General features: G+C 45.4%; 1 protein-coding gene across 1 annotated transcript in view; it reads left to right on the forward strand.

Moving 5' to 3' along the window:
• The first annotated feature begins 8,963 nt into the window (after positions 1-8,963).
• Positions 8,964-27,249, forward strand: part of LOC112255381 (phosphatase and actin regulator 3) — a 79,510-nt gene continuing 61,224 nt past the window's right edge. The window contains exons 1-7 of the mRNA XM_042324968.1: positions 8,964-9,484; positions 12,824-12,985; positions 13,114-13,170; positions 13,341-13,484; positions 17,964-18,176; positions 23,795-24,023; positions 26,075-26,277. Coding sequence (XP_042180902.1) covers positions 12,826-12,985; positions 13,114-13,170; positions 13,341-13,484; positions 17,964-18,176; positions 23,795-24,023; positions 26,075-26,277 — 1,006 coding nt within the window. The 5' untranslated portion in view covers positions 8,964-9,484; positions 12,824-12,825. The remainder of the gene's footprint in view (positions 9,485-12,823; positions 12,986-13,113; positions 13,171-13,340; positions 13,485-17,963; positions 18,177-23,794; positions 24,024-26,074; positions 26,278-27,249) is intronic.

Genomic DNA, 27,249 nt, shown 5'->3' on the forward strand with positions numbered 1-27,249 from the left:
CCTCTACTCTCTATCCATCTAGTGGAGGGGACAGAGATGTTTAGCATGTCCTCTACTCTCCAGACGTCCATCTAAGGGTGGGGACAGAGATGTTTAACATGTCCTCTACTCTCTATCCATCTAGTGGAGGGGACAGAGATGTTTAACATGTCCTCTACTCTCCAGACGTCCATCTAAGGGTGGGGACAGAGATGTTTAACATGTCCTCTATTCTCTATCCATCTAGTGGTGGGGACAGAGATGTTTAGCATGTCCTCTACTCTCCAGATGTCCATCTAAGGGTGGGGACAGAGATGTTTAACATGTCCTCTACTCTCCAGATGTCCATCTAAGGGTGGGGACAGAGATGTTTAACATGTCCTCTATTCTCTATCCATCTAGTGGTGGGGACAGAGATGTTTAGCATGTCCTCTACTCTCCAGACGTCCATCTAAGGGAGGGGACAGAGATGTTTAACATGTCCTCTACTCTCTATCCATCTAGTGGTGGGGATAGAGATTTACATCACATTAACTCTTTTCTCTTAATTAAGCCCTTAATGTCATTCAGCGTATGGCTACCTTTTAACTTTATAGTGTAGTACCTTTGGCTAGGACCATAAGACCATAGGGCTCTGGTAAAAAATAATTCACTAGTCTGTGAGGAATAGAGTGTCATTTGTGATGCACAATCTTGCCAGATGGTGGTTGTCTGGCAACCCAACCACATTGCCAAATGTCCAGCCTAGGCCACAAATATTTCTTCTCAGCCACATGGCAAAATGTGTAGAATAGCAGGAAGTTAGCTATTTTCCCTATTTATATATTTTATTGTCCTCCCCAAACTTCTGCCAGTCAACCCGCACAACAAATGTTTACCTACTGCAAACTACTGTTAGATACTCTGAGATGATCCAATCACACATTTCACACCCCTCATGTTTTACATCACCACAAATTACTTAAATGGAAGAAGTCTCAGACTGAAGTACACTACCGTTAAAAGCTTGGTGTCACTGAGAAATGTCCCTTAAAAAAATAAATAATAAAGCACATTTTTGTCCATTAAAATAACTTAAAGTTATTCAGAAGTACAGTGTAGACATTGTTAATGTTGTAAATTACTATTATAGCTGGAAACGTCTGATTTTTAATGGAATATCTACATAGGCACACAGAGGCCCATGATCAGCAAATCAAATCAAATCAAATCAAATTGTATTTGTCACATACACATGGTTAGCAGATGTTAATGCGAGTGTAGCGAAATGCTACACTCGCATCACTCCTGTGTTCCAATGGCACGTTGTGTTAGCTAATCCAAGTTTATCATTTTAAAAGGCTAATTGATCGTTAGAAAACCCTTTTGCAATTATGTTAGCACAGCTGAAAACTGTTCTGATTAAAGAAGCAATAAAACTGGCCTTCTTTAGACTAGTTGAGTATCTGGAGCATCAGCATTTGTGGTTTCGATTACAGGCTCAAAATGGCCAGAAACAAAGAACTTTCTTCTGAAACTCGTCAGGTCTATTCTTGTTCGGAGAAATGAAGGCTATTCCATGCGAGAAATTGCCAAGAAACTGAAGATCTCGTACAACGCTGTGTACTACTCCCTTCACAGAACAGCTGTGTTGTTACCTACCCTTACCACCTGGGGGCGGCCAATCAGGAAATCTAGGAGAGTTGCAGAGGGAGGTGTTTAGTCCCAGGGTCCTTAGCTTATTGATGCGCTTTGAGGGCATGTTGGTGTTGAATGCTGAGCTGTAGTAAAATGAACAGCATTCTCACATAGGTGTTCCTTTTGTCCAGGTGAAAAGGGCAGTTTGGAGTGTAATAGAGATTGCATCATCTGTGGATCTGTTGGGGCGGCATGTAAATCGGAGTGGGTCTAGGGTTTCTGTGATGATGGTGTTGATGTGAGCAATGACCAGCCTTTCAAAGCATTTCATGGCTACAGACATGAGTGCTACGGGTCGGCAGTCGTTTAGGCAGGCTACCTTAGTGTTCTTGGGCACAGGGACCATGGTGGTCTGCTTAAAACATGTGGGTATTACAGACTCGGACAGGGAGAGGTTGAAAATGTCAGTGAAGACACTTGCCAGTTGGTCAGCACATGCTCGCAGTAAACGTCCTGGTAATCTGTCTGGCCCTGCGGCCTTGTGAATGTTAACCTGTTTAAAGGTCTTACTCATATCGGCTGCGGAGAGCGTGATCACACAGTCTTTCGGAACAGCTGCATGTTTCAGTGTTACTTGACTCGAAGCGAGCATAGAAGTAGTTTAGCTCATCTCGTAGGCTCTTGTCACTGGGCAGCTCTCGGCTGTGCTTCCACATGTAGTCTGTAATGGTTTGTAAGCCCTGCCACATCCGATGAGCGACAGAGCCTTTGTAGTATGATTCGATCTTTGTCCTGTATTGATGCTTTGCCTATTTGAAGGGTTCGTCAGAGGGCATAGCGGAATTTCTTATAAGCTTCCGGGTTGGAGTCCCGCTCCTTGAAAGCGGCAGCTCTAGCCATTAGCCCAGTGCGGATGTTTCCTGTAATTCATGGCTTCTGGTTGGGGTATGTACGTACAGTCACTGTGGGAACAACGTCATCGATGCACTTATTGATGAAGCCAGTGACTGATGTGGTGTATTCCTCAATGCCATCTGAGGAATCCAGGAAACATATTCCAGTCTGTGCTAGAAAAACAGTCCTGTAGCTTAGCACCTGCTTCATCTGACCAGTTTTTTATTGATCAAGTCACTAGTGCTTCCTGCTTTAATTTTTGCTTGTTTGCAGGAATCAGGAATATATAGGTATGGTCAGATTTGCCAAATGGAGGGTGAGGAAGAGCTTTGTACACGTCTCTGTCTGAGGAGTAAAGGTGGTCTAAAGTTTTCTTCCCTCTGGTTGCACATTCAACATACTGATAGAAATTTGGTGAAACTGATTTAAGTTTCCCTGCATTAAAGTCCCCAGCCACTAGGAGTGCCGCTTCTGGGTGAGCATTTTCTTGTTTGCTTATAGCGGAATACAGCTCATTCAATGCTGTCTTAGTGCCAGCCTCTGGCTGTGGTGGTATGTAAACAGCTACAAAGAATACAGATGAAAACTCTCTCGGAAGGTTTTCATCTGTATTCTCTTATCATGAGAAACTCTACCTCAGGCGAGCAATAGCTCGAGACTTCCTTAGATATCGTCCACCAGCTGTTGTTTACAAAAATACATAGCCCACCGCCCCTTGATTTACCAGATGCTGCTGTTCTAACCTGCCGATACATCGTATAACCAGCCAGCTGTATGTTGGTATTGTCATCGTTTAGCCACGACTCCGTGAAGCATGAGATTTTACACCTCACTCTCTGTGGTCCAGACCTGTTAGAGAACATGGTTTAGGGAAACACCTTGCTCTCTGTGGTCCAGACCTGTTAGAGAACATGGGCTGCATCCCAAACGGTAACCTATTCTCTATGTAGCCCTATGGGATCTCTATGTAGCCCTATGGGATCTCTATGTAGCCCTATGGGATCTCTATGTAGCCCTATGGGATCTCTATGTAGCCCTATGGGATCTCTATGTAGCCCTATGGGATCTCTATGTAGCCCTATGGGATCTCTATGTAGCCCCATGGGATCTCTATGTAGCCCCATGGGATCTCTATGTAGCCCTATGGGATCTCTATGTAGCCCCATGGGATCTCTATGTAGCCCTATGGGATCTCTATGTAGCCCTATGGGATCTCTATGTAGCCCTATGGGATCTCTATGTAGCCCTATGGGATCTCTATGTAGCCCTATGGGATCTCTATGTAGCCCTATGGGATCTCTATGTAGCCCTATGGGATCTCTATGTAGCCCCATGGGATCTCTATGTAGCCCCATGGGATCTCTATGTAGCCCTATGGGATCTCTATGTAGCCCTATGGGATCTCTATGTAGCCCTATGGGATCTCTATGTAGCCCTATGGGATCTCTATGTAGCCCTATGGGATCTGGTCAACAGTATATAAAGGGAATAGGGTGCCATTTGTGACGTGATCGGACTCTGACCGCAGCCTGTTTTCTGAGTGATGGGACTGAGAGGCTGAGTGGCTGAGAGGCTGAGAGGCTGACAGGCTGAGAGGATGAGTGGCTGACAGGCTGAGAGGCTGAGAGGCTGAGTGGCTGACAGGCTGAGTGGCTGAGAGGCTGAGAGGCTGACAGGCTGAGAGGCTGACAGGCTGAGAGGATGAGTGGCTGACAGGCTGAGAGGCTGAGAGGCTGAGTGGCTGACAGGCTGAGTGGCTGAGAGGCTGAGAGGCTGACAGGCTGAGTGGCTGAGAGGCTGAGTGGCTGACAGGCTGAGAGGATGAGAGGCTGACAGGCTGAGTGGCTGAGAGGCTGAGTGGCTGACAGGATGAGAGGCTGAGAGGCTGACAGGCTGAGTGGCTGAGAGGCTGAGTGGCTGACAGGCTGAGAGGCTGAGAGGCTGACAGGCTGAGAGGATGAGTGGCTGACAGGCTGAGAGGCTGACAGGCTGAGAGGCTGAGAGGCTGAGTGGCTGACAGGATGAGAGGCTGAGAGGCTGAGAGGCTGAGTGGCTGACAGGATGAGAGGCTGAGTGGCTGACAGGATGAGAGGCTGAGTGGATGAGAGGCTGAGAGGCTGAGTGGCTGACAGGATGAGAGGCTGAGAGGCTGAGAGGCTGACAGGCTGGCTGAGTGGCTGAGAGGCTGACAGGATGAGAGGCTGAGTGGCTGAGAGGCTGACAGGTTGAGTGGCTGAGAGGCTGAGTGGCTGAGAGGCTGAGAGGCTGACAGGCTGAGTAGCTGACAGGCTGACAGGCTGAGACTCTCAACATGGAATGAATCTCATTCAGTATTTACACTCCTTTATTAGATAGGATCAATAAACCACTGATGTCTGGGGGGAGAGGAGAGGAGAGCCCCTACTTCAGCAGAAGATTAAGTCTGATCTGCAGTACAACTGGTAAACAGGGATTTGCAGAAAGTGATTTAGCATTGATTGCCCTGCCTACTGCAACCACGGCCTAACTGCATTATGCAGGCATTATTGATAGTGTCTGTACTGTCTGTACTGTACTATAGTGTACAATCATGTACTATAGTGTACTATACTGTACTGTAGTTTACAATCGTGTACTATAGTGTATTATACTGTACTATAGTGTACTATCATGTACTATACTGTACTAAAGTGTACAATCATGTACTCTAGTGTACTATACTGTAATATAGTGTACTATCGTGTACTATCATGTACTATGCTGTACTATAGTGTACTATCATTTAGTATAGTCTACTGTACTGCAATATAGTGTACAATCATGTACTATAGTGTACTATACTGTAGTGTACTATAGTGTAGTTCACTATACTGCACTATACTGTACTATAGTGTATTATACTGTACTGTCGTGTACTATACTGTACTATAGTGTACAACCATGTACTATAGTGTACTATAATGTACTGTAGTGTAGTATACTGTACTATAGTGTACAACCATGTACTATATTGTACTATACTGTACTATACTGTACTATAGTGTACTATACTGTACTATAGTGTACAATCATTAACTATACTGTACTGTAGTGTACTATAGTGTATTATACTGTACTATAGTGTACTATACTGTAGTGTACTATACGAAACTATACTGTACTATAGTGTACTATACTGTACCGTAGTGTACTATACTGTAGTGTACTAAACTGTACTATACTGTACTATAGTGTACTATACTGTACTGTGCTGTAGTGTACTATAATGTGCTATACTATACTATGGTGTACTGTAGTGTACTATAGTGTACTAAACTGTACTATAGTGCTATAGTGTACAATAATGTACTATAGTGTACTATACTGTAGTGTACTATACCATAGTGTACTATACTGTACTATAGTGTACTATTATGTAGTGCACTATACTGCAGTGTACTATACTGTGCTATAGTATACTAAACTGTAGTGCACTATATTATAGTGCACTATATTGTACTATACTGTAGTGTAATGTAGTGTACTATACTGCACTATACTGTACTATGATATAGTGTATTATACTGTACTGTACTCTAGTGTACTATACTGTACTGTACTGTACAATACTGTACTGTACTATAATGTACTGTACTGCAGTGTACTGTAGTTCACTACAGTGTACTGTACTATACTGTACTACAGTGTACTATACTGTAATATAGTGTACTGTACTATAGTGAACTATAGTGTACTGTACTATAGTGTACTATACTGTATAGTACTATACTATACCACAGTGTACTATACTGTACTATAGTGTACCACAGTGTACTGTACTATAGTGTACTATACTATGGTGTACTATGCTGTAGTGTACTATACTATACTATACTATAGTGTACTATACTCTAGTGTACTATACTATACTATAGTGCACTATACTACTATAATAGAGTGAGTCTAGAAAACCAAAACAATGAATGATGATCTTGAAGCTGTGTGGGATTTGTTCTGCTAATACTCAGGTTTAACCTATAAAAGGATTTGTTCTGCTAATACTCAGGTTTAACCTATAAAAGGATTTGTTCTGCTAATACTCAGGTTTAACCTATAAAAGGATTTGTTCTGCTAATACTCAGGTTTAACCTATAAAAGGATTTGTTCTGCTAATACTCAGGTTTAACCTATAAAAGTCTAAGCTGTTGGGGGGGTTGTTCTAAGATGGTCATACCGTGGGGGGGTGGGGGGTTGTTTTAAGATGGTCATACCGTGGTGGGGGGTTGTTTTAAGATGGTCATACCCGGGGGGGGTGGGGGGTTGTTTTAAGATGGTCATACCGTGGTGGGGGGGGTTGTTTTAAGATGGTCAAACCGTGGGGGTGGGGGGGGTTGTTTTAAGATGGTCATACCGTGGGGGGGTGGGGGGTTGTTTTAAGATGGTCAAACCGTGTGGGGGGGGTTGTTTTAAGATGGTCATACCGTGGGGGTGGGGGGTTGTTTTAAGATGGTCATACCGTGGTGGGGGGGGTTGTTTTAAGATGGTCAAACCGTGGGGGGGGGGGGTTGTTTTAAGATGGTCAAACCGTGGTGGGGGGGGTTGTTTTAAGATGGTCATACCGTGGGGGGTGGGGGGTTGTTTTAAGATGGTCATACCGTGGTGGGGGGTTGTTTTAAGATGGTCATACCGTGGGGGGTGGGGGGTTGTTTTAAGATGGTCAAACCGTGGTGGGGGGTTGTTTTCAGATGGTCATACCGTGGTGGTGGGGGGTTAAAATGGTCAAACCGTGGTCGGGGGGGTTGTTTTCAGATGGCCCATAGTAACTCACTGTATAACATATCCCTATAGCCCATAGTAACTCACTGTTTAACACATCCCTATAGCCCATAATAACTCACTGTATAACACATCCCTATAGCCCATAGTAACTCACTGTATAACACATCCCTATAGCCCATAATAACTCACTGTATAACACATCCCTATAGCCCATAGTAACTCACTGTATAACACATCCCTATAGCCCATAGTAACTCACTGTATAACACATCCCTATAGCCCATAATAACTCACTGTATAACACATACTTAAATGGAAGTGTCATATCTAATAAAATGTTATTGGTCACATACACATGGTTAGCAAATGTTATTGGTCACATACACATGGTTAGCAGATGTTATTGTCACATACACATGGTTAGCAGATGTTATTGGTCACATACACATGGTTAGCAGATGTTATTGTCACATACACATGGTTAGCAGATGTTATTGGTCACATGGTTAGCAGATGTTATTGTCACATACACATGGTTAGCAGATGTTATTGTCACATACACATGGTTAGCAGATGTTATTGGTCACATGGTTAGCAGATGTTATTGGTCACATGGTTAGCAGATGTTATTGGTCACATACACATGGTTAGCAGATGTTATTGGTCACATACACATGGTTAGCAGATGTTATTGTCACATACACATGGTTAGCAGATGTTATTGGTCACATGGTTAGCAGATGTTATTTGTCACATACACATGGTTAGCAGATGTTATTGGTCACATACACATGGTTAGCAGATGTTATTGGTCACATACACATGGTTAGCAGATGTTATTGGTCACATACACATGGTTAGCAGATGTTATTGGTCACATACACATGGTTAGCAGATGTTATTTGTCACATACACATGGTTAGCAGATGTTATTGTCACATACACATGGTTAGCAGATGTTATTGGTCACATGGTTAGCAGATGTTATTTGTCACATACACATGGTTAGCAGATGTTATTGGTCACATACACATGGTTAGCAGATGTTATTGGTCACATACACATGGTTAGCAGATGTTATTGGTCACATACACATGGTTAGCAGATGTTATTTGTCACATACACATGGTTAGCAGATGTTATTGGTCACATACACATGGTTAGCAGATGTTATTTGTCACATACACATGGTTAGCAGATGTTATTTGTCACATACACATGGTTAACAGATGTTATTGCGAGTGTAGTTCCCGACAGTGCAGTAATATCTAACAAGTAAATGAACAATTCCCCAACAACTACCTCATACACACAAATCTTAAGGGATGGAATAAGATTATGTACATATAAATATATGGATGAGAGATGGCCGATGCAAGATGCAGTAGATGGTATAGAGTACAGTATATACAGTGGGGAGAACAAGTATTTGATACATTGCTGATTTTGCAGGTTTTCCTACTTACAAAGCATGTAGAGGTCTGTATTTTTTTAATCATAGGTACACTTCAACTGTGAGAGACAGAATCTAAAACAAAAATCCAGAAAATCACATTGTATGATTTTTAAGTAATTAATTTGCATTTTATTCAAATATGTCAAATGTTATTATTATGTCAAAACTCAGTTTGGGATGTATCTTAAATCTAATGGATGTTGACTGGCATCTGGGCCATGTGGCTGAGAGGGGCGGGGCAGGCAGACAGATCGGAGCAGCAGTAGGCTTGTATAGTAGGTTGTTGGGGGGGATGATGTAGCAGACTGCGTTACGCGGTGGAATAAACAGCCTCGTCTTCTTGGGACTGACTGATTCTGCTGAGTACGTTGGCTCTGTTGGCTCTGTGACGAGGGTCCTCTGACTGCCCTCTCCGTTCCTTTCTTCCTGTGACGACGGTAGAGGATTCACTCAGTCCTCCGACTACCCTCTGCTCTCTGTTCCTCTCCGATCCTCTCCTCCCTTGACGAGGGTACAGGATTAACTCAGTCCTCTGACTGCCCTCTCCTCCTCTCCATTCCTCTCTGTTCCTCTTCTCTGTTCCTCCCTTTCTGTGACGAGGGTACAGGATTTAATTATTATTATTTTGATTTGTTTTACCTTTATTTAACTAGTCAAGTCAGTTAAGAACAAATTCTTATTTTCAATGACGGCCTAGGAACAGTGGGTTAACTGCCTCGTTCTGGATTTACTCAGTCCTCTGACTACAGACGAGACCCTGTCCTCGTCTATTCATTGGACTGATTGGAAGGTACAGTAAATGTAGGTATATGAGTGCTTACTGTGTGTAATGTCTTGTCTAGGTTAGGTGGTTGGATTGTAAAGATGTGTTAAGTAGCCAGTCTGGCCGGGCCAGGGAATGCATTGCAGTGTGTGTTTATCATATCTCAGTGAGAGAGAGAGAGAGTGGGAGAAGGAGTGGGTGGGAGAAGGAGTGAGAGGGAGAGGGAGATGAGAGGGTGGGAGACAGGGACAGGGAGAAGGAGGGAGAGAGAGAGAGGGAGCGAGGGAGAGAGAGTAAGGGAGAAGAAGGGACAGAGAGGAGGGAGAAGGAGGGAGAGAGAGTAAGGGAGAAGGAGGGAGAGAGAGGAGGGAGAAGGAGGGAGAGAGAGTAAGGGAGAAGGAGGGAGAGAGAGGAGGGAGAAGGAGGGAGGGAGAAGGATGGAGAAAGAGGAGGGAGAGACAGAGAGAGCGAGAGAGAGAGAGAGAGAGAGAGAGAGATCTAAATGAGTCCCACGAGGCTGATTCAGTGTCTGGTAATACGCTTGTCAGTGGAGATAATGTGATAACTGCAAAGTAGTGAAAGTGTGTGTGTGTGTTGTTTCTTTCGCTGTCTGTGTGTGTGTTGTTTTTGTCGCTGTCAGTCTGTGTGGGTTGTTTGTGTTTGCATGATATTGCTGTAAACTGCAAAGTAGTCTGGGTAATGCTGGCCTATGAAATAGGCCTAGGTATATTTACATGTCACAGGCCTGTCATTCCAGTCAGATTTCTTCCCTCCTCTACTGAAACCCAACAGACATCTTCCTTCCTCTACTGAAACCCAACAGTCAGACATTTTCCTTCCTCTAGTGAAACCCAACAGTCAGACATTTTCCTTCCTCTACTGAAACCCAACAGTCAGACATCTTCATTCCTCTACTGAAACCCAACAGTCAGACATTTTCCTTCCTCTACTGAAACCCAACAGTCAGACATCTTCCTCTACTGAAACCCAACAGTCAGACGTCTTCCTTCCTCTAGTGAAACCCAACAGTCAGACATTTTCCTTCCTCTACTGAAACCCAACAGTCAGACATTTTCCTTCCACTACTGAAACCCAACAGTCAGACATCTTCCTCTACTGAAACCCAACAGTCAGACGTCTTCCTTCCTCTAGTGAAACCCAACAGTCAGACATTTTCCTTCCTCTACTGAAACCCAACAGTCAGACATTTTCCTTCCTCTACTGAAACCCAACAGTCAGACATCTTCATTCCTCTACTGAAACCCAACAGTCAGACATCTTCCTCCCTCTACTGAAACCCAACAGTCAGACATCTTCCTCTACTGAAACCCAACAGTCAGACATCTTCCTCTACTGAAACCCAACAGTCAGACGTCTTCCTTCCTCTAGTGAAACCCAACAGTCAGACGTCTTCCTTCCTCTAGTGAAACCCAACAGTCAGACATCTTCCTTCCTCTACTGAAACCCAACAGTCAGACATCTTCCTTCCTCTACTGAAACCCAACAGTCAGACATCTTCCTCTACTGAAACCCAACAGACAGACATTTTCCTTCCTCTACTGAAACCCAACAGTCAGACATCTTCCTCTACTGAAACCCAACAGTCAGACGTCTTCCTTCCTCTAGTGAAACCCAACAGTCAGACATCTTCCTTCCTCTACTGAAACCCAACAGTCAGACATCTTCCTCTAGTGAAACCCAACAGTCAGACATCTTCCTTCCTCTACTGAAACCCAACAGTCAGACATCTTCCTCTACTGAAACCCAACAGTCAGACATCTTCCTTCCTCTATTCAGGCAGTCAGATGAAAATACATTAAAGGGATTCCTCTCCTGCATAATGTATAGCCAGGCTGTGATTGGTTAATATCTGGTTGGCAACAGCAGCAGACTAGTTCCTCCTGCTTCTCATTCTGCCTGCCGTGTGTGTGTGTGTGTGTGTGTGTGTGTGTGTGTTTGTGTGCGTGTGTGTGGCTATGTGTGTGTGTATTCGTCATGCCGCTGTGCTTCTCTCTGCCTGCAAGGGGGCTGCCTGTGCTGCAGCATCAACAGTAGCGCTGTCACCATGGCAACAGGGAGGGCTCTGACCCCCCGGAGTGTAGTAACCATAGGAACAATGTACAGGCTGCAGGCGTGACCTGGATTCCACACTACCCCTGTTGTACGACCGTTTTAATAGTAGTTAGTAGTTAGTGTGCTTTAGCTAGGGCCTACCATGTCTCCATTCTACTGTCAGTGTGAATAGTCTCCATTCTACTGTCAGTGTGTATAGTCTCCATTCTACTGTCAGTGTGTATAGTCTCCATTCTACTGTCAGTGTGTATAGTCTCCATTCTACTGTCAGTGTGTATAGTCTCCATTCTACTGTCTAGTCTCCATTCTACTGGCAGTGTGTATAGTCTCCATTCTACTGTCAGTGTGTATAGTCTCCATTCTACTGTCAGTGTGTATAGTCTCCATTCTACTGTCAGTGTGTATAGTCTCCATTCTACTGTCAGTGTGTATAGTCTCCATTCTACTGTCAGTGTGTATAGTCTCCATTCTACTGTCAGTGTGTATAGTCTCCATTCTACTGGCAGTGTGTATAGTCTCCATTCTACTGTCAGTGTGTATAGTCTCCATTCTACTGTCAGTGTGTATAGTCTCCATTCTACTGTCAGTGTGTATAGTCTCCATTCTACTGTCAGTGTGTATAGTCTCCATTCTACTGGCAGTGTGTATAGTCTCCATTCTACTGTCAGTGTGTATAGTCTCCATTCTACTGTCAGTGTGTATAGTCTCCATTCTACTGTCAGTGTGTATAGTCTCCATTCTACTGGCAGTGTGTATAGTCTCCATTCTACTGTCAGTGTGTATAGTCTCCATTCTACTGTCAGTGTGTATAGTCTCCATTCTACTGTCAGTGTGTATAGTCTCCATTCTACTGTCAGTGTGTATAGTCTCCATTCTACTGTCAGTGTGTATAGTCTCCATTCTACTGTCAGTGTGTTACTATACTGTTAATTGCCAATGTTAATTATTCTATCCTTGCATATAAATTATTCTAACCTGCCATGTATTCAAATCATCTGTGTCCAGAAACCATCAGTCTCTTAACACCGGAACTGACCAACTGACCAACACCGGAACTGACGAATTGCGGTCTGCAATTAAACCATAATTAATTATGCCGTTGACTCCATACTACAGACACATATTTCGCTGTCATTCCTCTGGATTAATCTGTGTTGTATGCTGTGTTGTTAACTCAGAACCCCTCTCCTCTCCTCTCCTCTCCTCTCCTCTCCTCTCCTCTCCTCTCCCTCCTCTCCTCTCCTCTCCTCTCCTCTCCTCTCCTCTCCTCTCCTCTCCTCTCCTCTCCTCTCCTGTCCTCCTAGTGATGGAACAGCAGCGGGGTGCAGGCGCTCCAGAGGGTGTGGTGTCGGGGGTGCTGACCCCTCCCGTCAGGAGGAACAGTAAATTGGCCAGTCTGGGACAGATCTTTAAACCCTGGAAATGGAGGAAAAAGAGGAACGGCCAGATCCAACAGAACTCCACAGGTGAGAGAGACACTTCCCTTTGATCATTTGACAGAGCCTCAGGTCTCCACATGACTTCCTTCCTTTTTGGTATGTGACCCCAGTGGGAATCGAACCCACAACCCTGGCCGTTGCGCTGTGTGTTTCAGCTTTAGAGCGGACCCGGGATGAACTGGCCAATAGGGGCCTGGAGGGGATTGAACCAGGTACGGACGCACAGTTGCACAGGTGCATAGGCCAACCCATTACAATAAAATAACATATTAATTCCATGTATGTAATGATGCCTTCTGTCCCTGTGTGTGTGTATGTTTGTGCATGCGCACGCGTGTGTGTGTGTGTGTGTGTGTCTGTGCGTGTGTGTGTGTGTGTGTAGAGTTTTGTGAGGCATGTGGGGGGTTAGAAGACCCTGACACTCCCAGCCAATCTGACGCAGAGGAGAGAGAGGAGGAGGAGCCTTTGGCGCCCCTGGCAACCACCTCAGAGTACCTGGTCAGCGATGAAGACAACCCATCTACAGGTAATACCTATGACCTCTGAACCCTGACCTCTAATCTCTAGAGTCTTAGCGTATCAGAGAGCATAAACATACATTTGACATGTAAATGTCATTTCAACATACACCACCGTTCAAAAGTTTGGGGTCACTTAGAAATGTCCTTGTGTTTGAAAGAAAAGCATATTTTTTGTCCATTAAAATAATATTAAATTGATCAGAAATACAGTGTAGACATTGTTAGTGTTGTAAATGACTGTTGTAGCTGGAAACGGCTGATTTTTAATGGAATATCTACATAGGCATACAGAGGCCCATTATCAGCAACCATCACTCCTGTGTTCCAATGGCACGTTGTGTTAGCTAATCCAAGTTTATCATTTTAAAAGGGTAATTGATCATTATAAAACCCTTTTGCAATTATGTTAGCACAGCTGAAAACTGTTGTTCTGATTAAAGAAGCAACAAAACTGGCCTTCTTTAGACTAGTTGAGTATCTGGAGCATCAGCATTTGTGGGTTCGATTACAGGCTCAAAATGGCCAGAAACAAAAACCTTTCTTCTAAAACTTGTCAGTATATTCTTGTTGTTCTTGTTCTGAGAAATGAAGGCTATTCTATGCGAGAAATTGCCAAGAAACTGAAGATCTCGTACAACGCTGTGTACTACTCCCTTCACAGAACAGCGCAAACTGGCCCTAACCAGAATAGAAAGAGGAGTGGGAGGCCGCGGTGCACAACTGAGCACGAGGACAAGTACATTAGTGTGTCTAGTTTGAGAAACAGACGCCTCACAAGTCCTCAACTGCCAGCTTCATTAAATAGTACCTGCAAAACACCAGTCTCAACGTCAACAGTGAAGAGGCGACTCCGGGATGCTGGCCTTCTAAGCAGAGTTCCTCTGTCCAGTGTCTGTGTTTTGTGCTGTTTGCTGTGTGTGATGCTATTCATTGACTACAGCTCAGTGTTCAACACCATAGTGCCCTCATAGCTCATCACTAAGCCAAGGACTCTGGGACAAAACACCTCCCTCTGCAACTGGATCCTGGACTCCCTGACGGGCCGCTCCCAGGTGGTGAGGGTAGGTAACAACACACATCTGCCACGCTGATCCTCAACACGGGGGCTGTGTGCTCAGTCCGCTCCTGTGCTCCCTGTTCACTCATGACTGCACGGTTAGGCACGACTTCAACACCATCATTAAGTTTGAGCCTGATCACTGACAACGATGAGCCAGCCTATAGGGAGGAGGTCAGAGACCGTGTGGTGCCAGGACAACAACCATTCCCTTAAAGTGATCAAGACTAAGGAGATGATTGTGTACTACAGGAAAAGGAGGACTGAGCACGCCCCCATTCTCATCGACGGGGCTTTAGTGGAGCAGGTTGATAGCTTCAAGGTCCTTGGCGTCCACATCACCAACAAACTAACATGGTCCAAACACACCAAGACAGTTTTGAAGAGGGCACAACAAAACCTATTGCCCCTGAATATTTGGCATGGGTCCTCAGATCGTCAAAAGGTTCTACAGCTGCACCATCAAGAGCATCGTGACAGGTTGCATCACTGCCTGGCATGGCAACTGCTCTGCCTCCGACCGCAAGGCACTACAGAGGGTAATGCGTACTGCTCAGAACATCACTGGGGCCAAGCTTCCTGCCATCCAGGACCTCTATACCAGGCGGTGTCAGAGGAAGGCCCTAAAATTGTCAAAGACTCCAGCCACCCCAGTCAAAGACTCTTCTCTCTGCTACCGCACGGCAAGCAGTACCGGAGCTTCAAGTCTAGGTCCAAGAGGCTTCTAAACAGCTTCTACCCCCAAGCCATAAGACTCCTGAACATCTAGTCTAATGGCTACCCAGACTATTTGCATTGCCCCCCCGCCCCCCTCTACACTGCTGCTACTCTCTGTTATTATCTATGCATAGTCACATTAATAACTTTGCCTACATGTACATATTACCTCAATTACCTCGACACCGGTGCCCCTGCACATTGACTATGTAAGGGTAGCCCCTGTATATAGCCTCCACATTGACTCTGTACCGGTACCCCCTGTATATAGCCTCCACATTGACTCTGTACCGGTACCCCCTGTATATAGCCTCCACATTGACTCTGTACCGGTACCCCCTGTATATAGCCTCCACATTGACTCTGTACCGGTACCCCTGTATATAGCCTCCACATTGACTCTGTACCGGTACCCCCTGTATATAGCCTCCACATTGACTCTGTACCGGTACCCCCTGTATATAGCCTCCACATTGACTCTGTACCGGTACCCCCTGTATATAGCCTCCACATTGACTCTGCACCGGTACCCCCTGTATATAGCCTCCACATTGACTCTGTACCGGTACCCCCTGTATATAGCCTCCACATTGACTCTGTACCGGTACCCCCTGTATATAGCCTCCACATTGACTCTGTACCGGTACCCCCTGTATATAGCCTCCACATTGACTCTGTACCGTAACACCCTGTATATAGCCTCCACATTGACTCTGTACCGTAACACCCTGTATATAGCCTCCACATTGACTCTGTACCGTAACACCCTGTATATAGCCTCCACATTGACTCTGTACTGTAACACCCTGTATATAGCCTCCACATTGACTCTGTACCGTAACACCCTGTATATAGCCTCCACATTGACTCAGTACTGTAACACCCTGTATATAGCCTCCACATTGACTCTGTACTGTAACACCCTGTATATAGCCTCCACATTGACTCTGTACTGTAACACCCTGTATATAGTCTCCACATTGACTCTGTACCGTAACACCCTGTATATAGTCTCCACATTGACTCTGTACTGTAACACCCTGTATATAGCCTCCACATTGACTCTGTACTGTAACACCCTGTATATAGCCTCCACATTGACTCTGTACTGTAACACCCTGTATATAGCCTCCACATTGACTCTGTACTGTAACACCCTGTATATAGCCTCCACATTGACTCTGTACCGGTACACCCTGTATATAGCCTCCACATTGACTCTGTACCGTAACACCCAGTATATAGCCTCCACATTGACTCTGTACTGTAACACCCTGTATATAGCCTCCACATTGACTCTGTACTGTAACACCCTGTATATAGCCTCCACATTGACTCTGTACCGGTACCCCTTGTATATAGCCTCCACACTGACTCTGTACTATAACACCCTGTATATAGCCTCCACATTGACTCTGTACCGGTACCCCTTGTATATAGCCTCCACATTGACTCTGTACTGTAACACCCTGTATATAACCTCCACATTGACTCTGTACTGTAACACCCTGTATATAACCCCGCTATTGTTATTTACTGCTGCTCTTTAATTATTTGTTATTTTAATCTCTTATTTTAATTTTGGTATTTTCTTAAAACTGCGTTGTTGATTAAGGGCCTGTAAGTAAGCATTTCACTCTAAGTTCCACTACACCTTTTGTATTCGGCGCATGTGAAAAATACAATCTGATTTGATTTGATTTGATGTTCTCTAACCCACCACTGGTGGGTGACACAGGAAGTCAGCTGTGCTCTCTACTGCTAAGGAGCTGAAACACTGCAGTTATACCATGAGTCAGATATAAGTCAGATATAAACCAGGCACAGGCTGCCTCCCAAAGGGACGGATTACTGAATGAGAACGCAGGGCCCCGGGGCCCCCGACCTCCAGAAATTATAATTGTTATTTCATTTTTTGGTGGGTTAGGGGTCGAGGGCCCCCCAGATAGCATATGATAGCAACATGTGTAGAATTAGCTTTTAAACTGCACCGGGGCCCCAAATTTGGGAGTCCTATTCAGCAAGGGGCCCCCTATATGTCCGGCCCTGGTTAAAATTAGTTCACCATATAGGGAATAGGGTGCCCTTTGGGACGCACAGGGACAGAATGGGTTCTGAGAGTAACCCAGGTAACCCACAGTAACACACGGTAGCCCAGGTAACCCACAGTAACCCACAGTAACCCACGGTAACCCACAGTAACACACAGTAACCCAGGTAACCCACAGTAACCCAGTAACCCACAGTAACCCATGTAACCCACAGTAACCCACAGTAACCCACGGTAACCCACAGTAACACACAGTAACCCAGGTAACCCACAGTAACCCATGTAACCCACAGTAACCCATGTAACCCACAGTAACCCAGTAACCCACAGTAACCCATGTAACCCACAGTAACCCACAGTAACCCACAGTAACCCAGGTAACACACAGTAACACAGGTAACCCACAGTAACACACAGTAACACAGGTAACCCACAGTAACCCAGGTAACCCACAGTAACTCACAGTAACACAGGTAACCCACAGTAACCCAGGTAACCCACAGGTAACCCACAGTAACCCAGGTAACCCACAGTAACCCACAGTAACACAGGTAACATGGTCAAGCAGGATCAAATAGTAGGACAGAAAACTGTCCTGAACTGACCGTGTATTTCAACAAAGGACTGTGTTTTTGTTGTTGTTGATTTTGTTTGTTTCAGCTGTTGATCTGACAGAAGACACTTTGACAGTGGCAGACCAGAGTGAGGACGGAGGGGAGGAGGACACTTCCCTCTGTGAGCCCTGTGTGGACAGCTTTCTGGTACAGGCTGAGACAGGAGGGGGGCAGGACACACCTCACCCCATGGACCCCCCATGGGACCTCCCACACCCCAACCTGCCCAAACTACTTACCAGGCTGGGCAGCCTAGAGGGTGAGTCCCAAATCAGCCCCTAGCCCCTGTTTCTGGTCTGTTATCATGTTAGCTAACTATAACCAGCCTCTGTTACTGGCCTGTTTGCATGTTAGCTAACTCAAGCCAGTCTCACACAGCTAGCTAACTCCAACTAGCCTGCTAGCTTACTAACTCTAACCAGGCTCATACAGCTAGTTGTCCAGGCTGGGCAGTTTAAACTTCTTCGGGATCGGAGTCCATTCCACGGGATGGTTGAGCTAACGTTGGCTAATGCGAATAGCCTGAGGTTGTAAGTAACAAGAACATTTCCCAGGACATAGACATATCTGATATTGTCAGAAAGCTTAAATTCTTATTAATTTAACTGCACTGTCCAATTAACAGTAGTTATTACAGTAAAATAATACCATGCTATTGTTTGAGGAGAGTGCACAATTTTGAACATGAAAAGTTATTAATAAACAAATTAGGCACATTTGGGCAGTCTTGATACAACATTTTGAACAGAAATGCAATTCATTTGGATCAGTCTAACACTTTGCACGTACACTGATGCCATCTAGTGGCCAAAATCGCAAATGAACTTGGGCTGGAATAATACATCATGGCCTTTCAAAGATGATAGTACAAAAAAATACCATAGAACGGCTGGTTTTACTTTGTATTATCTTTTACCCGATCTATTGTGTTATATTCTACGACATTCAGCCAGCCTTGAGCTAGCCTTGAACTAGGTTAATATACCACTACTTCTAGGGCTACAATACCTCCTTTGCCACTTGGCCTGGACAATTTATTGTCGACAAGGAGCCCCGCCGATCCATCACGACTGGACTGCCTGTCTCAACAGGCTATTCTGTTACGATGTCGCCAAAGAACCATCTACTGGTCCCGGCCCGCTAGCTTTTCTGAACGCTGTGTCCCCTGCTAGCCTAGCGTAGTATTGACTACCGAACAGCACCCTGACTCACCTATTGCTGCTCTTTTGACCCTATGATCACTCGGCTACACAGCTGATGCCCCCTGGACTGTTTCAATAACATGGTACCTCATTTTATTTACCTGTCGGCCCCAGCTTCGAACTCAGGTCCTGTATGTACCTAACTGACCTGCTCTGCCCATTCATCGCCATTTACCTGTTGTTGTCTTAGCTCTCCTGATCAACACCTGTGATTGCTTTATGTCTCTCAATATGTCTAGTCTACTGCTGTCTTGGCTAGTTTTTACTGTTCTATTTCACTGTAGAGTCAAAATGCCTTAGACAGCTCTTTCGTCCCACCCCACACACACATGCAGAGACCTCACCTGGCTTAACTTGTCCCCCCAGAGACGAAACCTCTCTCATCGTCTCTCAACGCCAAGGTTTACCTCCACTGTACTCACATTCTACCATATCCCTGTCTGTACATTATGCCTTGAATCTATTCTACCACGCCCAGAAATCTGCTCCTTTTATTATCTGTCCCCAACGCACTAGACGACTAGTTCTTATAGCCTTTAGCTGTACCCTCATCCAACTCCTCCTCTGATGATGTAGAGGTTAACCCAGGCCCTGTAGCCCCTAGTTCCACTCATTCCCCAGGCGCTATCATTTGTTGACTTCTGTAACTGTAAAAGCCTTGGTTTCATGCATGTTAACATCAGAAGCCTCCTCCCTAAGTTTGTTTTATTCATTGCTTTAGCACACTCTGCTAACCCTGATGTCCTAGCTGTGTCTGAATGCTGGCTTAGGAAGGCCACCAAATATTCTGAAATTTCCATCCCCAACTACATTTTCCGACAAGATAGAACTGCCGAAGGGGATGGAGTTGCAATCAACTGCAGGGATAGCCCGCAGAGTTCTGTCATGCAGGTCTGTGCCAAAATGTTTGAGCTTCTACTTTTAAAAATCCACCTTTTCAGAAATAAGTCTCTCACTGTTGCCGCTTGTTATAGACCCCCCTCAGCCCCCAGCTGTGCCCTGGACACCATATGTGAATTAATTGCCCCCCATTTATCTTCAGAGTTTGAACTGTTAGGTGACCTAAACTGGGATATGCTTAACACCCCGGCCGTCCTACAATCTAAACTGGATGCCCTCAATCTCACCCAAATTATCATGGAACCTACCATGGTACAACCCAAAATCTGTAAACACGGGCACCCTCATAGATACAGTATCATCCTGACCAAAATACACCTAAATACACCTCTGCTGTCTTCAACCAGGATCTCAGCAATCACTGCCTCATTGCCTGCGTCCGTAATGGGTCCGCGGTCAAACGACCACCCCTCATCACTGTCAAACGCTCCCTAAAACACTTCAGCGAGCAGGCCTTTTTAATTGACCTTGCCGGGGTATCCAGGAAGGATATTTACCTCATTCCGTCAGTAGAGGATGCCTGGTTATTCTTTAAAAGTGCTTTCCTCACCATCTTAAATAAGCATGCCCCATTCAAAAAAGTTAGAACCAGGAATAGATATAGCCCTTGGTTCTCTCCAGACCTGACTGCCCTTGACCAGCACCAACACATCCTGTGGCGTTCTGCATTAGCATCGAATAGCCCCTGCGATATGCAACTTTTCAGGGAAGTTAGGAACAAATATACACAGGCAGTTAGGAAAGCAAAGGCTAGCTTTTTCATAAAGAAATTTGCATCCTGTAGCACAAACTTCAAAAGTTCTGTGACACTGTGAAGTCCATGGAGAATAAGAGCACCTCCTCCCAGCTGCCCACTGCACTGAGGCTAGGAAACACTGTCACCACCGATAAATCTACGATAATCGAGAATTTCAATAAGCATTTTTCTATGCCTGGCCATGCTTTCCACCTGGCTACCCCTACCCCGGTCAACAGCCCTGCACTCCCCACAGCAACCTAAACAGCTCTGCACCACCCACAGCAACTTGCCCAAGCCTCTCCATTTCTCCTTCACCCAAATCCAGATAGCTGATGTTCTGAAAGAGCGGCAAAATCTGGACCCCCCCCAAATCAGCCGGTCTAGACAATCTGGACCCTCTCTTTCTAAAATTATCTGCTGCAATTGTTGCAGCCCCGATTACTAGCCTATTCATCCTCTCTTTCGTATCGTCTGAGATCCCTAAAGATTGGAAAGCTGCCGCGGTCTTCCCCTTCTTCGTACGGGGTGACACTCTAGACCCAAACTGAGACAGACCTATGTCTTTCTTACCCTGCCTTTCTAAAGTCTTCGAAAGCCAAGTTAACAAACAGATCACCGACCATTTCAAATCCCACCGTACCTTCTCCTCTATGCAATCTGGTTTCCGAGCTGGTCATGGGTGCACCTCAGCCACTCTCACGGTCCTAAACGATATCATAACCGCCATCAATAAGAGACAATACTGTGCAGCCGTATTCATCAACCTGTCCAAGGCTTTCGACTCTGTCAATCACCGCATTTTTATTGGCAGACTCAACAGCCTTGGTTTCTCAAATGACTGCCTCGCCTGGTTCACCAGCTACTTCTCAGATAGAGTTCAGTGTGTCCAATCGGAGGGCCTATTGTCCGGACCTCTGGCAGTGTCTATGGGGGTGCCACAGGGTTCAATTCTCGGGCCGACTGTTTTCTCTGTATATATAAATGATGTCGCTCTTGCTGCTGGTGATTCTCTGATCCACCTCTACGCAGACGACACAATTCTGTATACTTCTGGCCCTTCTTTGGACACTGTGTTAACTAACCTCCAGACGAGCTTCAATGCCATACAACTCTCCTTCCGTGGCCTCCAACTGTTCTTAAGTGCTAGAAAAACTAAATGCTTGCTCTTCAACCGATCGCTGCCCGCACCTGCCCGCCCGACCAGCATCACTACTCTGGACGGTTCTGACTTAGAATATGTGGACAACTACATATACTTAGGTGTCTGGTTAGACTGTTAACTCTCCTTCTAAACTCACATTAAGCATCTGCAATCCAAAATTAAATCTAGAATCGGCTTCCTATTTCACAAACAAAGCATCCTTCACTCGTGCTGCCAAACATACCTTCGTAAAACTGACTATCCTATCGATCCTTGACTTCGGCGATGTCATTTACAAAATATCCTCCAACACTCTACTCAGCAAATTGGATGTAGTCTATCACAGTCCCATCCGTTTTGTCACCAAAGCCCCATATACTACCCACCACTGCGACCTGTATGCTGTCGTTGGCAGGCCCTCACTTCATATTCGTCGCCAAACCCACTGGCTCCAGGTCATCTATTAATCACTGGTCACCATAGCAGCACCCACCCGTAGCACACACTCCAGCACGTATATTTCACTGGTTACCCTCAAGCCAACTTCTCCTTTGGCTGCCTTTCCTTCCAGTTCTCTGCTGCCAATGACTGGAACGAATTGCAAAAATCACTTAAGCTGGAATCTCATATCTCCCTCTCTAACTTTAAGCATCAGCTGTCAGAGCAGCTCATTGCATCTGTAAATAGCCCACCCAACTACCTTATCCCCATATATATTTTTTCTCCTTTGCATCCTAGTATCTCTACTTGCACATTCATCTTCTGCACATCTATCACTCCAGTGTTTAATTGTTAAATTGTAATTATTTTGCCACTATGGCCTATTTATTGCATTACCTCCCTAATCTTACTACATTTGCACACACTGTATATAGACTTTTCTATTGTCTTATATATTTGTTTATCCCATGTGTAACTCTGTGTTGCCTGTGTTGCACTGCTTTGTTCTATTTTGACCAGATCGCAGAACTTGTTCTCAACTGGCCTACCTGGTTGAAAAAAGGTGAAATAAAAATAAATAAAAAGCCCTTTCACATCTCCATAAACTTCAGTGTTTCCTTTCCAATGGTTCCATGAATATGCATATCTTTGCTTCAGGTCCTGAGCTACAGGCTCAGGAATTTAAAAAAAAGGTTCCGATACTTAAGATGGTCAGTGAACTAGACGTCACACTTGGGCTGACAGGGGGCCATCATAGTTTCAAAGACAGTACAGTATGAGGACAGGCAGAAACTGTCACAGACCATCATAGTATCAAAGACAGTACAGTATGAAGACAGGAAGAAACTGTCACAGACCATCATAGTATCAAAGACAGTACAGCATGAAGACAGGCAGAAACTGCATCTCCAAAACAAATTCTGACCACCCTTTGTCCTGTCCTCGGGTGTAAGGGTCGTCTTGCGGCGAACTGCGCACGTCAAATCAAAGGCACTCCTTCGATATAAAGTTGTTTTTAAGGAACATGAAAACATGTCAGTTCCACGAGGTTGGAGTAATACCATGTTCAACTACTTCAGACATTGGCTGGAATTTAGGTTGTGCCTTTAGGTTTCGAGAAAATTAACTTAGGAAGAATTTTTCACTTCTCTTAACCCGGGCCTGGTCTGTTTGGTGTTTTTCGCAAGTCTTCCCGGAAGTTTTGCGATGTTGCGCCTCTGGGTTTAGAAACTCTCTGACCTTATATCTTATAAGTAACACTACGTCTGATAACACATCCTCACCGTATCCTGTGAAGAAGTTCACCCAGGAACATCACCATTGCGGGTATATTAACATTAACATGATATTATTGTCCTAACATAGAGAGGGAGAGATCTCCAGCCACTCTACCCAGAACGTTCACCATTACATTAACTAATATTACCATTATATTATTCTTCCCCTCACTACAGGTCCTCACCCCTTCCCTAAGTCGGATCCCAACCTAGAGAGGAAGAAGTCTCCAGCCACTCTACCCAGGAACTTCACTTTGCCCAGGACTACCCAGGGTTCCTTGCTGCGAGGACGGATCTCCACCCCTACCGGTTCCCCTCACCTGGGGGCACTGCGACCCCCACCGCCCCCCAGCTGTATTATAGAGGAGCTACATCGAGCCCTGGCCACCAAACACAGACAGCACAGGTAGGACACAAATCAATAAATCAATTACCAAACACAGACAGCACAGCTAGGACACCAATCAATCAATCAATTACCAAACACAGACAGCACAGCTAGGACACAAATCAATCAATCAATTACCAAACACAGACAGCACAGCTAGAACACAAATCAATCAATCAATTACCAAACACAGACAGCACAGCTAGGACACAAATCAATCAATCAATTACCAAACACAGACAGCACAGCTAGGACACAAATCAATCAATCAATTACCAAACACAGACAGCACAGCTAGGACACAAATCAATCAATCAATTACCAAACACAGACAGCACAGCTAGGACACAAATCAATCAATCAATTACCAAACACAGACAGCGCAGGTAGGACACAAATCAATAAATCAATTACCAAACACAGACAGCACAGGTAGGACACAAATCAATCAATCAATTACCAAACACAGACAGGACAGGTAGAGGAATGTGAGTTAAGTGCCTTGGTGAAGGGCACAACGGTCGGGGATTGTTGCTAGCACCCCAGTTATCAGATAAATTCCCTCTTTTATTTGAACTCAGCAAAAAAAGAAACATCCCTTTTTCAGGACCCTGTCTTTCAAAAATGAACCATAAACAATTAATGAACATGCACCTGTGGAACGGTCATTAAGACACTAACAGCTTACAGACGGTAGGCAATTAAGTTCATAATTATGAAAACTTAGAGGAGTCCTAAAGAGTCCTTTCTACTGACTCTGAAAAACACCAAAAGAAAGATGCCCAGGGTCCCTGCTCATCTGGGTGAATGTGCCTTAGACATGCTGCAAGGAGGCATGAGGACTGCAGATTTGGCCAGGGCAATAAATTGCAATGTCCGTACTGTGAGACGCCTAAAACAGCGCTACAGGGAGACAGGACGGACAGCTGATCGTCCTCGTGGTGGCAAACCACGTGTAACACCTGCACAGGATCGGTACATCCGAACATCACACCCGCAGGACAGGTACAGGATGGCAACAAAAATTGCACGAGTTACACCAGGAACGCACAATCCCCCCATCAGTGCTCAGCTCAGACTGTCTGCAATAGGCTGAGAGAGGGTGGACTGAGGGCTTGTAGGCTTGTTGTAAGGCAGGTCCTCACCAGACATCACCGGTAACAATGTCGCCTATGGTTACAAACCCACCGTCGCTAGACCAGACAGGAATGGCAAAAAGTGCTTTTCACTGACGAGTTGCGGTTTTGTCTCACCAGGAGTGGTGGTCGGATTCGTGTTTATCGTCAAAGGAATGAGTGTTAAACCGAGGCCTGTACTCTGGAGTGGGACCGATTTGGAGGTGGATGGTCCGTCTTGGTCTGGGGCGGTGTGTCACAGCCTCATCGGACTGAGCTTGTTGTCATTGCAGGCAATCTCAACGCTGTGCGTTACAGGGAAGGCATCCTCCTCCCTCATGTGGTACCTGTCCTGCAGGCTCATCCTGACATGACCCTCCAGCATGACAATGCCACCAGCCATACTGCTCATTCTGTGCGCGAGTTCCTGCAAGACGGGAATGTCAGTGTTCTGCCATGGTCAACGAAGAGCCCGGATCTCAACCCCATTGAGCACGTCTGGGACCTGTTGGATCGGAGGGTGAGGGCTAGGGCCATTCCCCCCAGAAATGTCTGGGACCTGTTGGATCGGAGGGTGAGGGCTAGGGCCATTCCTCCCAGTAATGTCCAGGAACTTGCAGGTGCCTTGGTGGAAGAGTGGGGTAACATCTCACAGTAAGAACTGGCAAATCTGGTGCAGTCCATGAGGAGGAGATGCACTGCAGTACTTAATGCAGCTGGTGGCCACACCAGATACTGACTGTTACTTTTGATTTTGACCCCCCCTTTGTTCAGGGACATATTATTCCATTTCTGTTAGTCACATCTGTGGAACTTGTTCAGTTTATGTTTCAGTTGTTGAATCTTGTTATGTTCATACAAATATTTACACGTTAAGTATGCTGAAAATTAACGCAATTGACAGAGAGGACGTTTCTTTTTTTTGCTGAGTTTATCTGCTCTGTCGTCCTCAAGTTTCCAACCGAAGGAAATGAGCTCTTCTCCGAAGCTTCGGTACGACAGTCGTCTGTCGCGTACAGCCAGCGTGGAGAAAGTCCCAACCGGAGGGATGGAGAGAGAGAAGGAGAGAGAGAAGGAATCAGACGAGAACAAGGAGAACAGACGTCTAGATGAATTCTACAACGACCCTGACCGCTGGAATGACTCTGTCATCTCCGGTAGGTGTCACACGCATACACGCACGCACACACACACACACACACACACACACACACACACACACACACACACACACACACAAAATAAGAACAAAAAGCACCTTCTCTTCCACACAGCTAGACTGACCAGCTAGACCGACCAGCTAGACTGACCAGCTGGACTGACCAGCTAGACTGACCAAAATACAAGACAGAGAATGTCCTTCTCCATACAGCTAGACTGACCAGCTAGACTGACCAGCTAGACTTACTAGCTAGACTGACCAGCTAGACTGGCCAGCTAGACTGCCCAGCTAGACAGACAAGCTAGACTGACCAGCTAAACTGACCAGCTAGACTGACCAGCTTGACTGACCATCTAGACTGACCTTAAGGGAAGTCACAGCAGAACCTTATCCATACAGCTAGACTGACAAGCTAGACTGACCAGCTAGACTGACCAGCTTGACTGACCATCTAGACTTACCTTAAGGGGAGTCACAGCAGAACCTTCTCCGTACAGCTAGACTGACCAGCTAGATTGACAAGCTAGACTGACAAGCTAGACTGACCAGCTTGACTGACCATCTAGACTTACCTTAAGGGGAGTCACAGCAGAACCTTCTCCGTACAGCTAGACTGACCAGCTAGATTGACCAGCTAGACAGACCAAAATAGAAGACAGAGCAGAACCTTCTCCATACAGCTAGACTGACCAACTAGACTGACCAGCTAGACTGACCAACTAGACTGACCATAAGAGAAGACAGAGCAGAACCTTCTCCATACAGCTAGACTGACCAACTAGACTGACCAGCTAGACTGACCAACTAGACTGACCATAAGAGAAGACAGAGCAGAACCTTCTCCATACAGCTAGACTGACCAACTAGACTGACCAGCTAGACTGACCAACTAGACTGACCAGCTAGACTGACCAGCTAGACTGACCAGTTAGACTGACCAACTAGACTGACCAAATGAGAAGACAGA

Source organism: Oncorhynchus tshawytscha, linkage group LG07 (genome assembly GCF_018296145.1).
Source record: "Oncorhynchus tshawytscha isolate Ot180627B linkage group LG07, Otsh_v2.0, whole genome shotgun sequence".
In the NCBI taxonomy this organism is placed as follows: domain Eukaryota; kingdom Metazoa; phylum Chordata; class Actinopteri; order Salmoniformes; family Salmonidae; genus Oncorhynchus; species Oncorhynchus tshawytscha.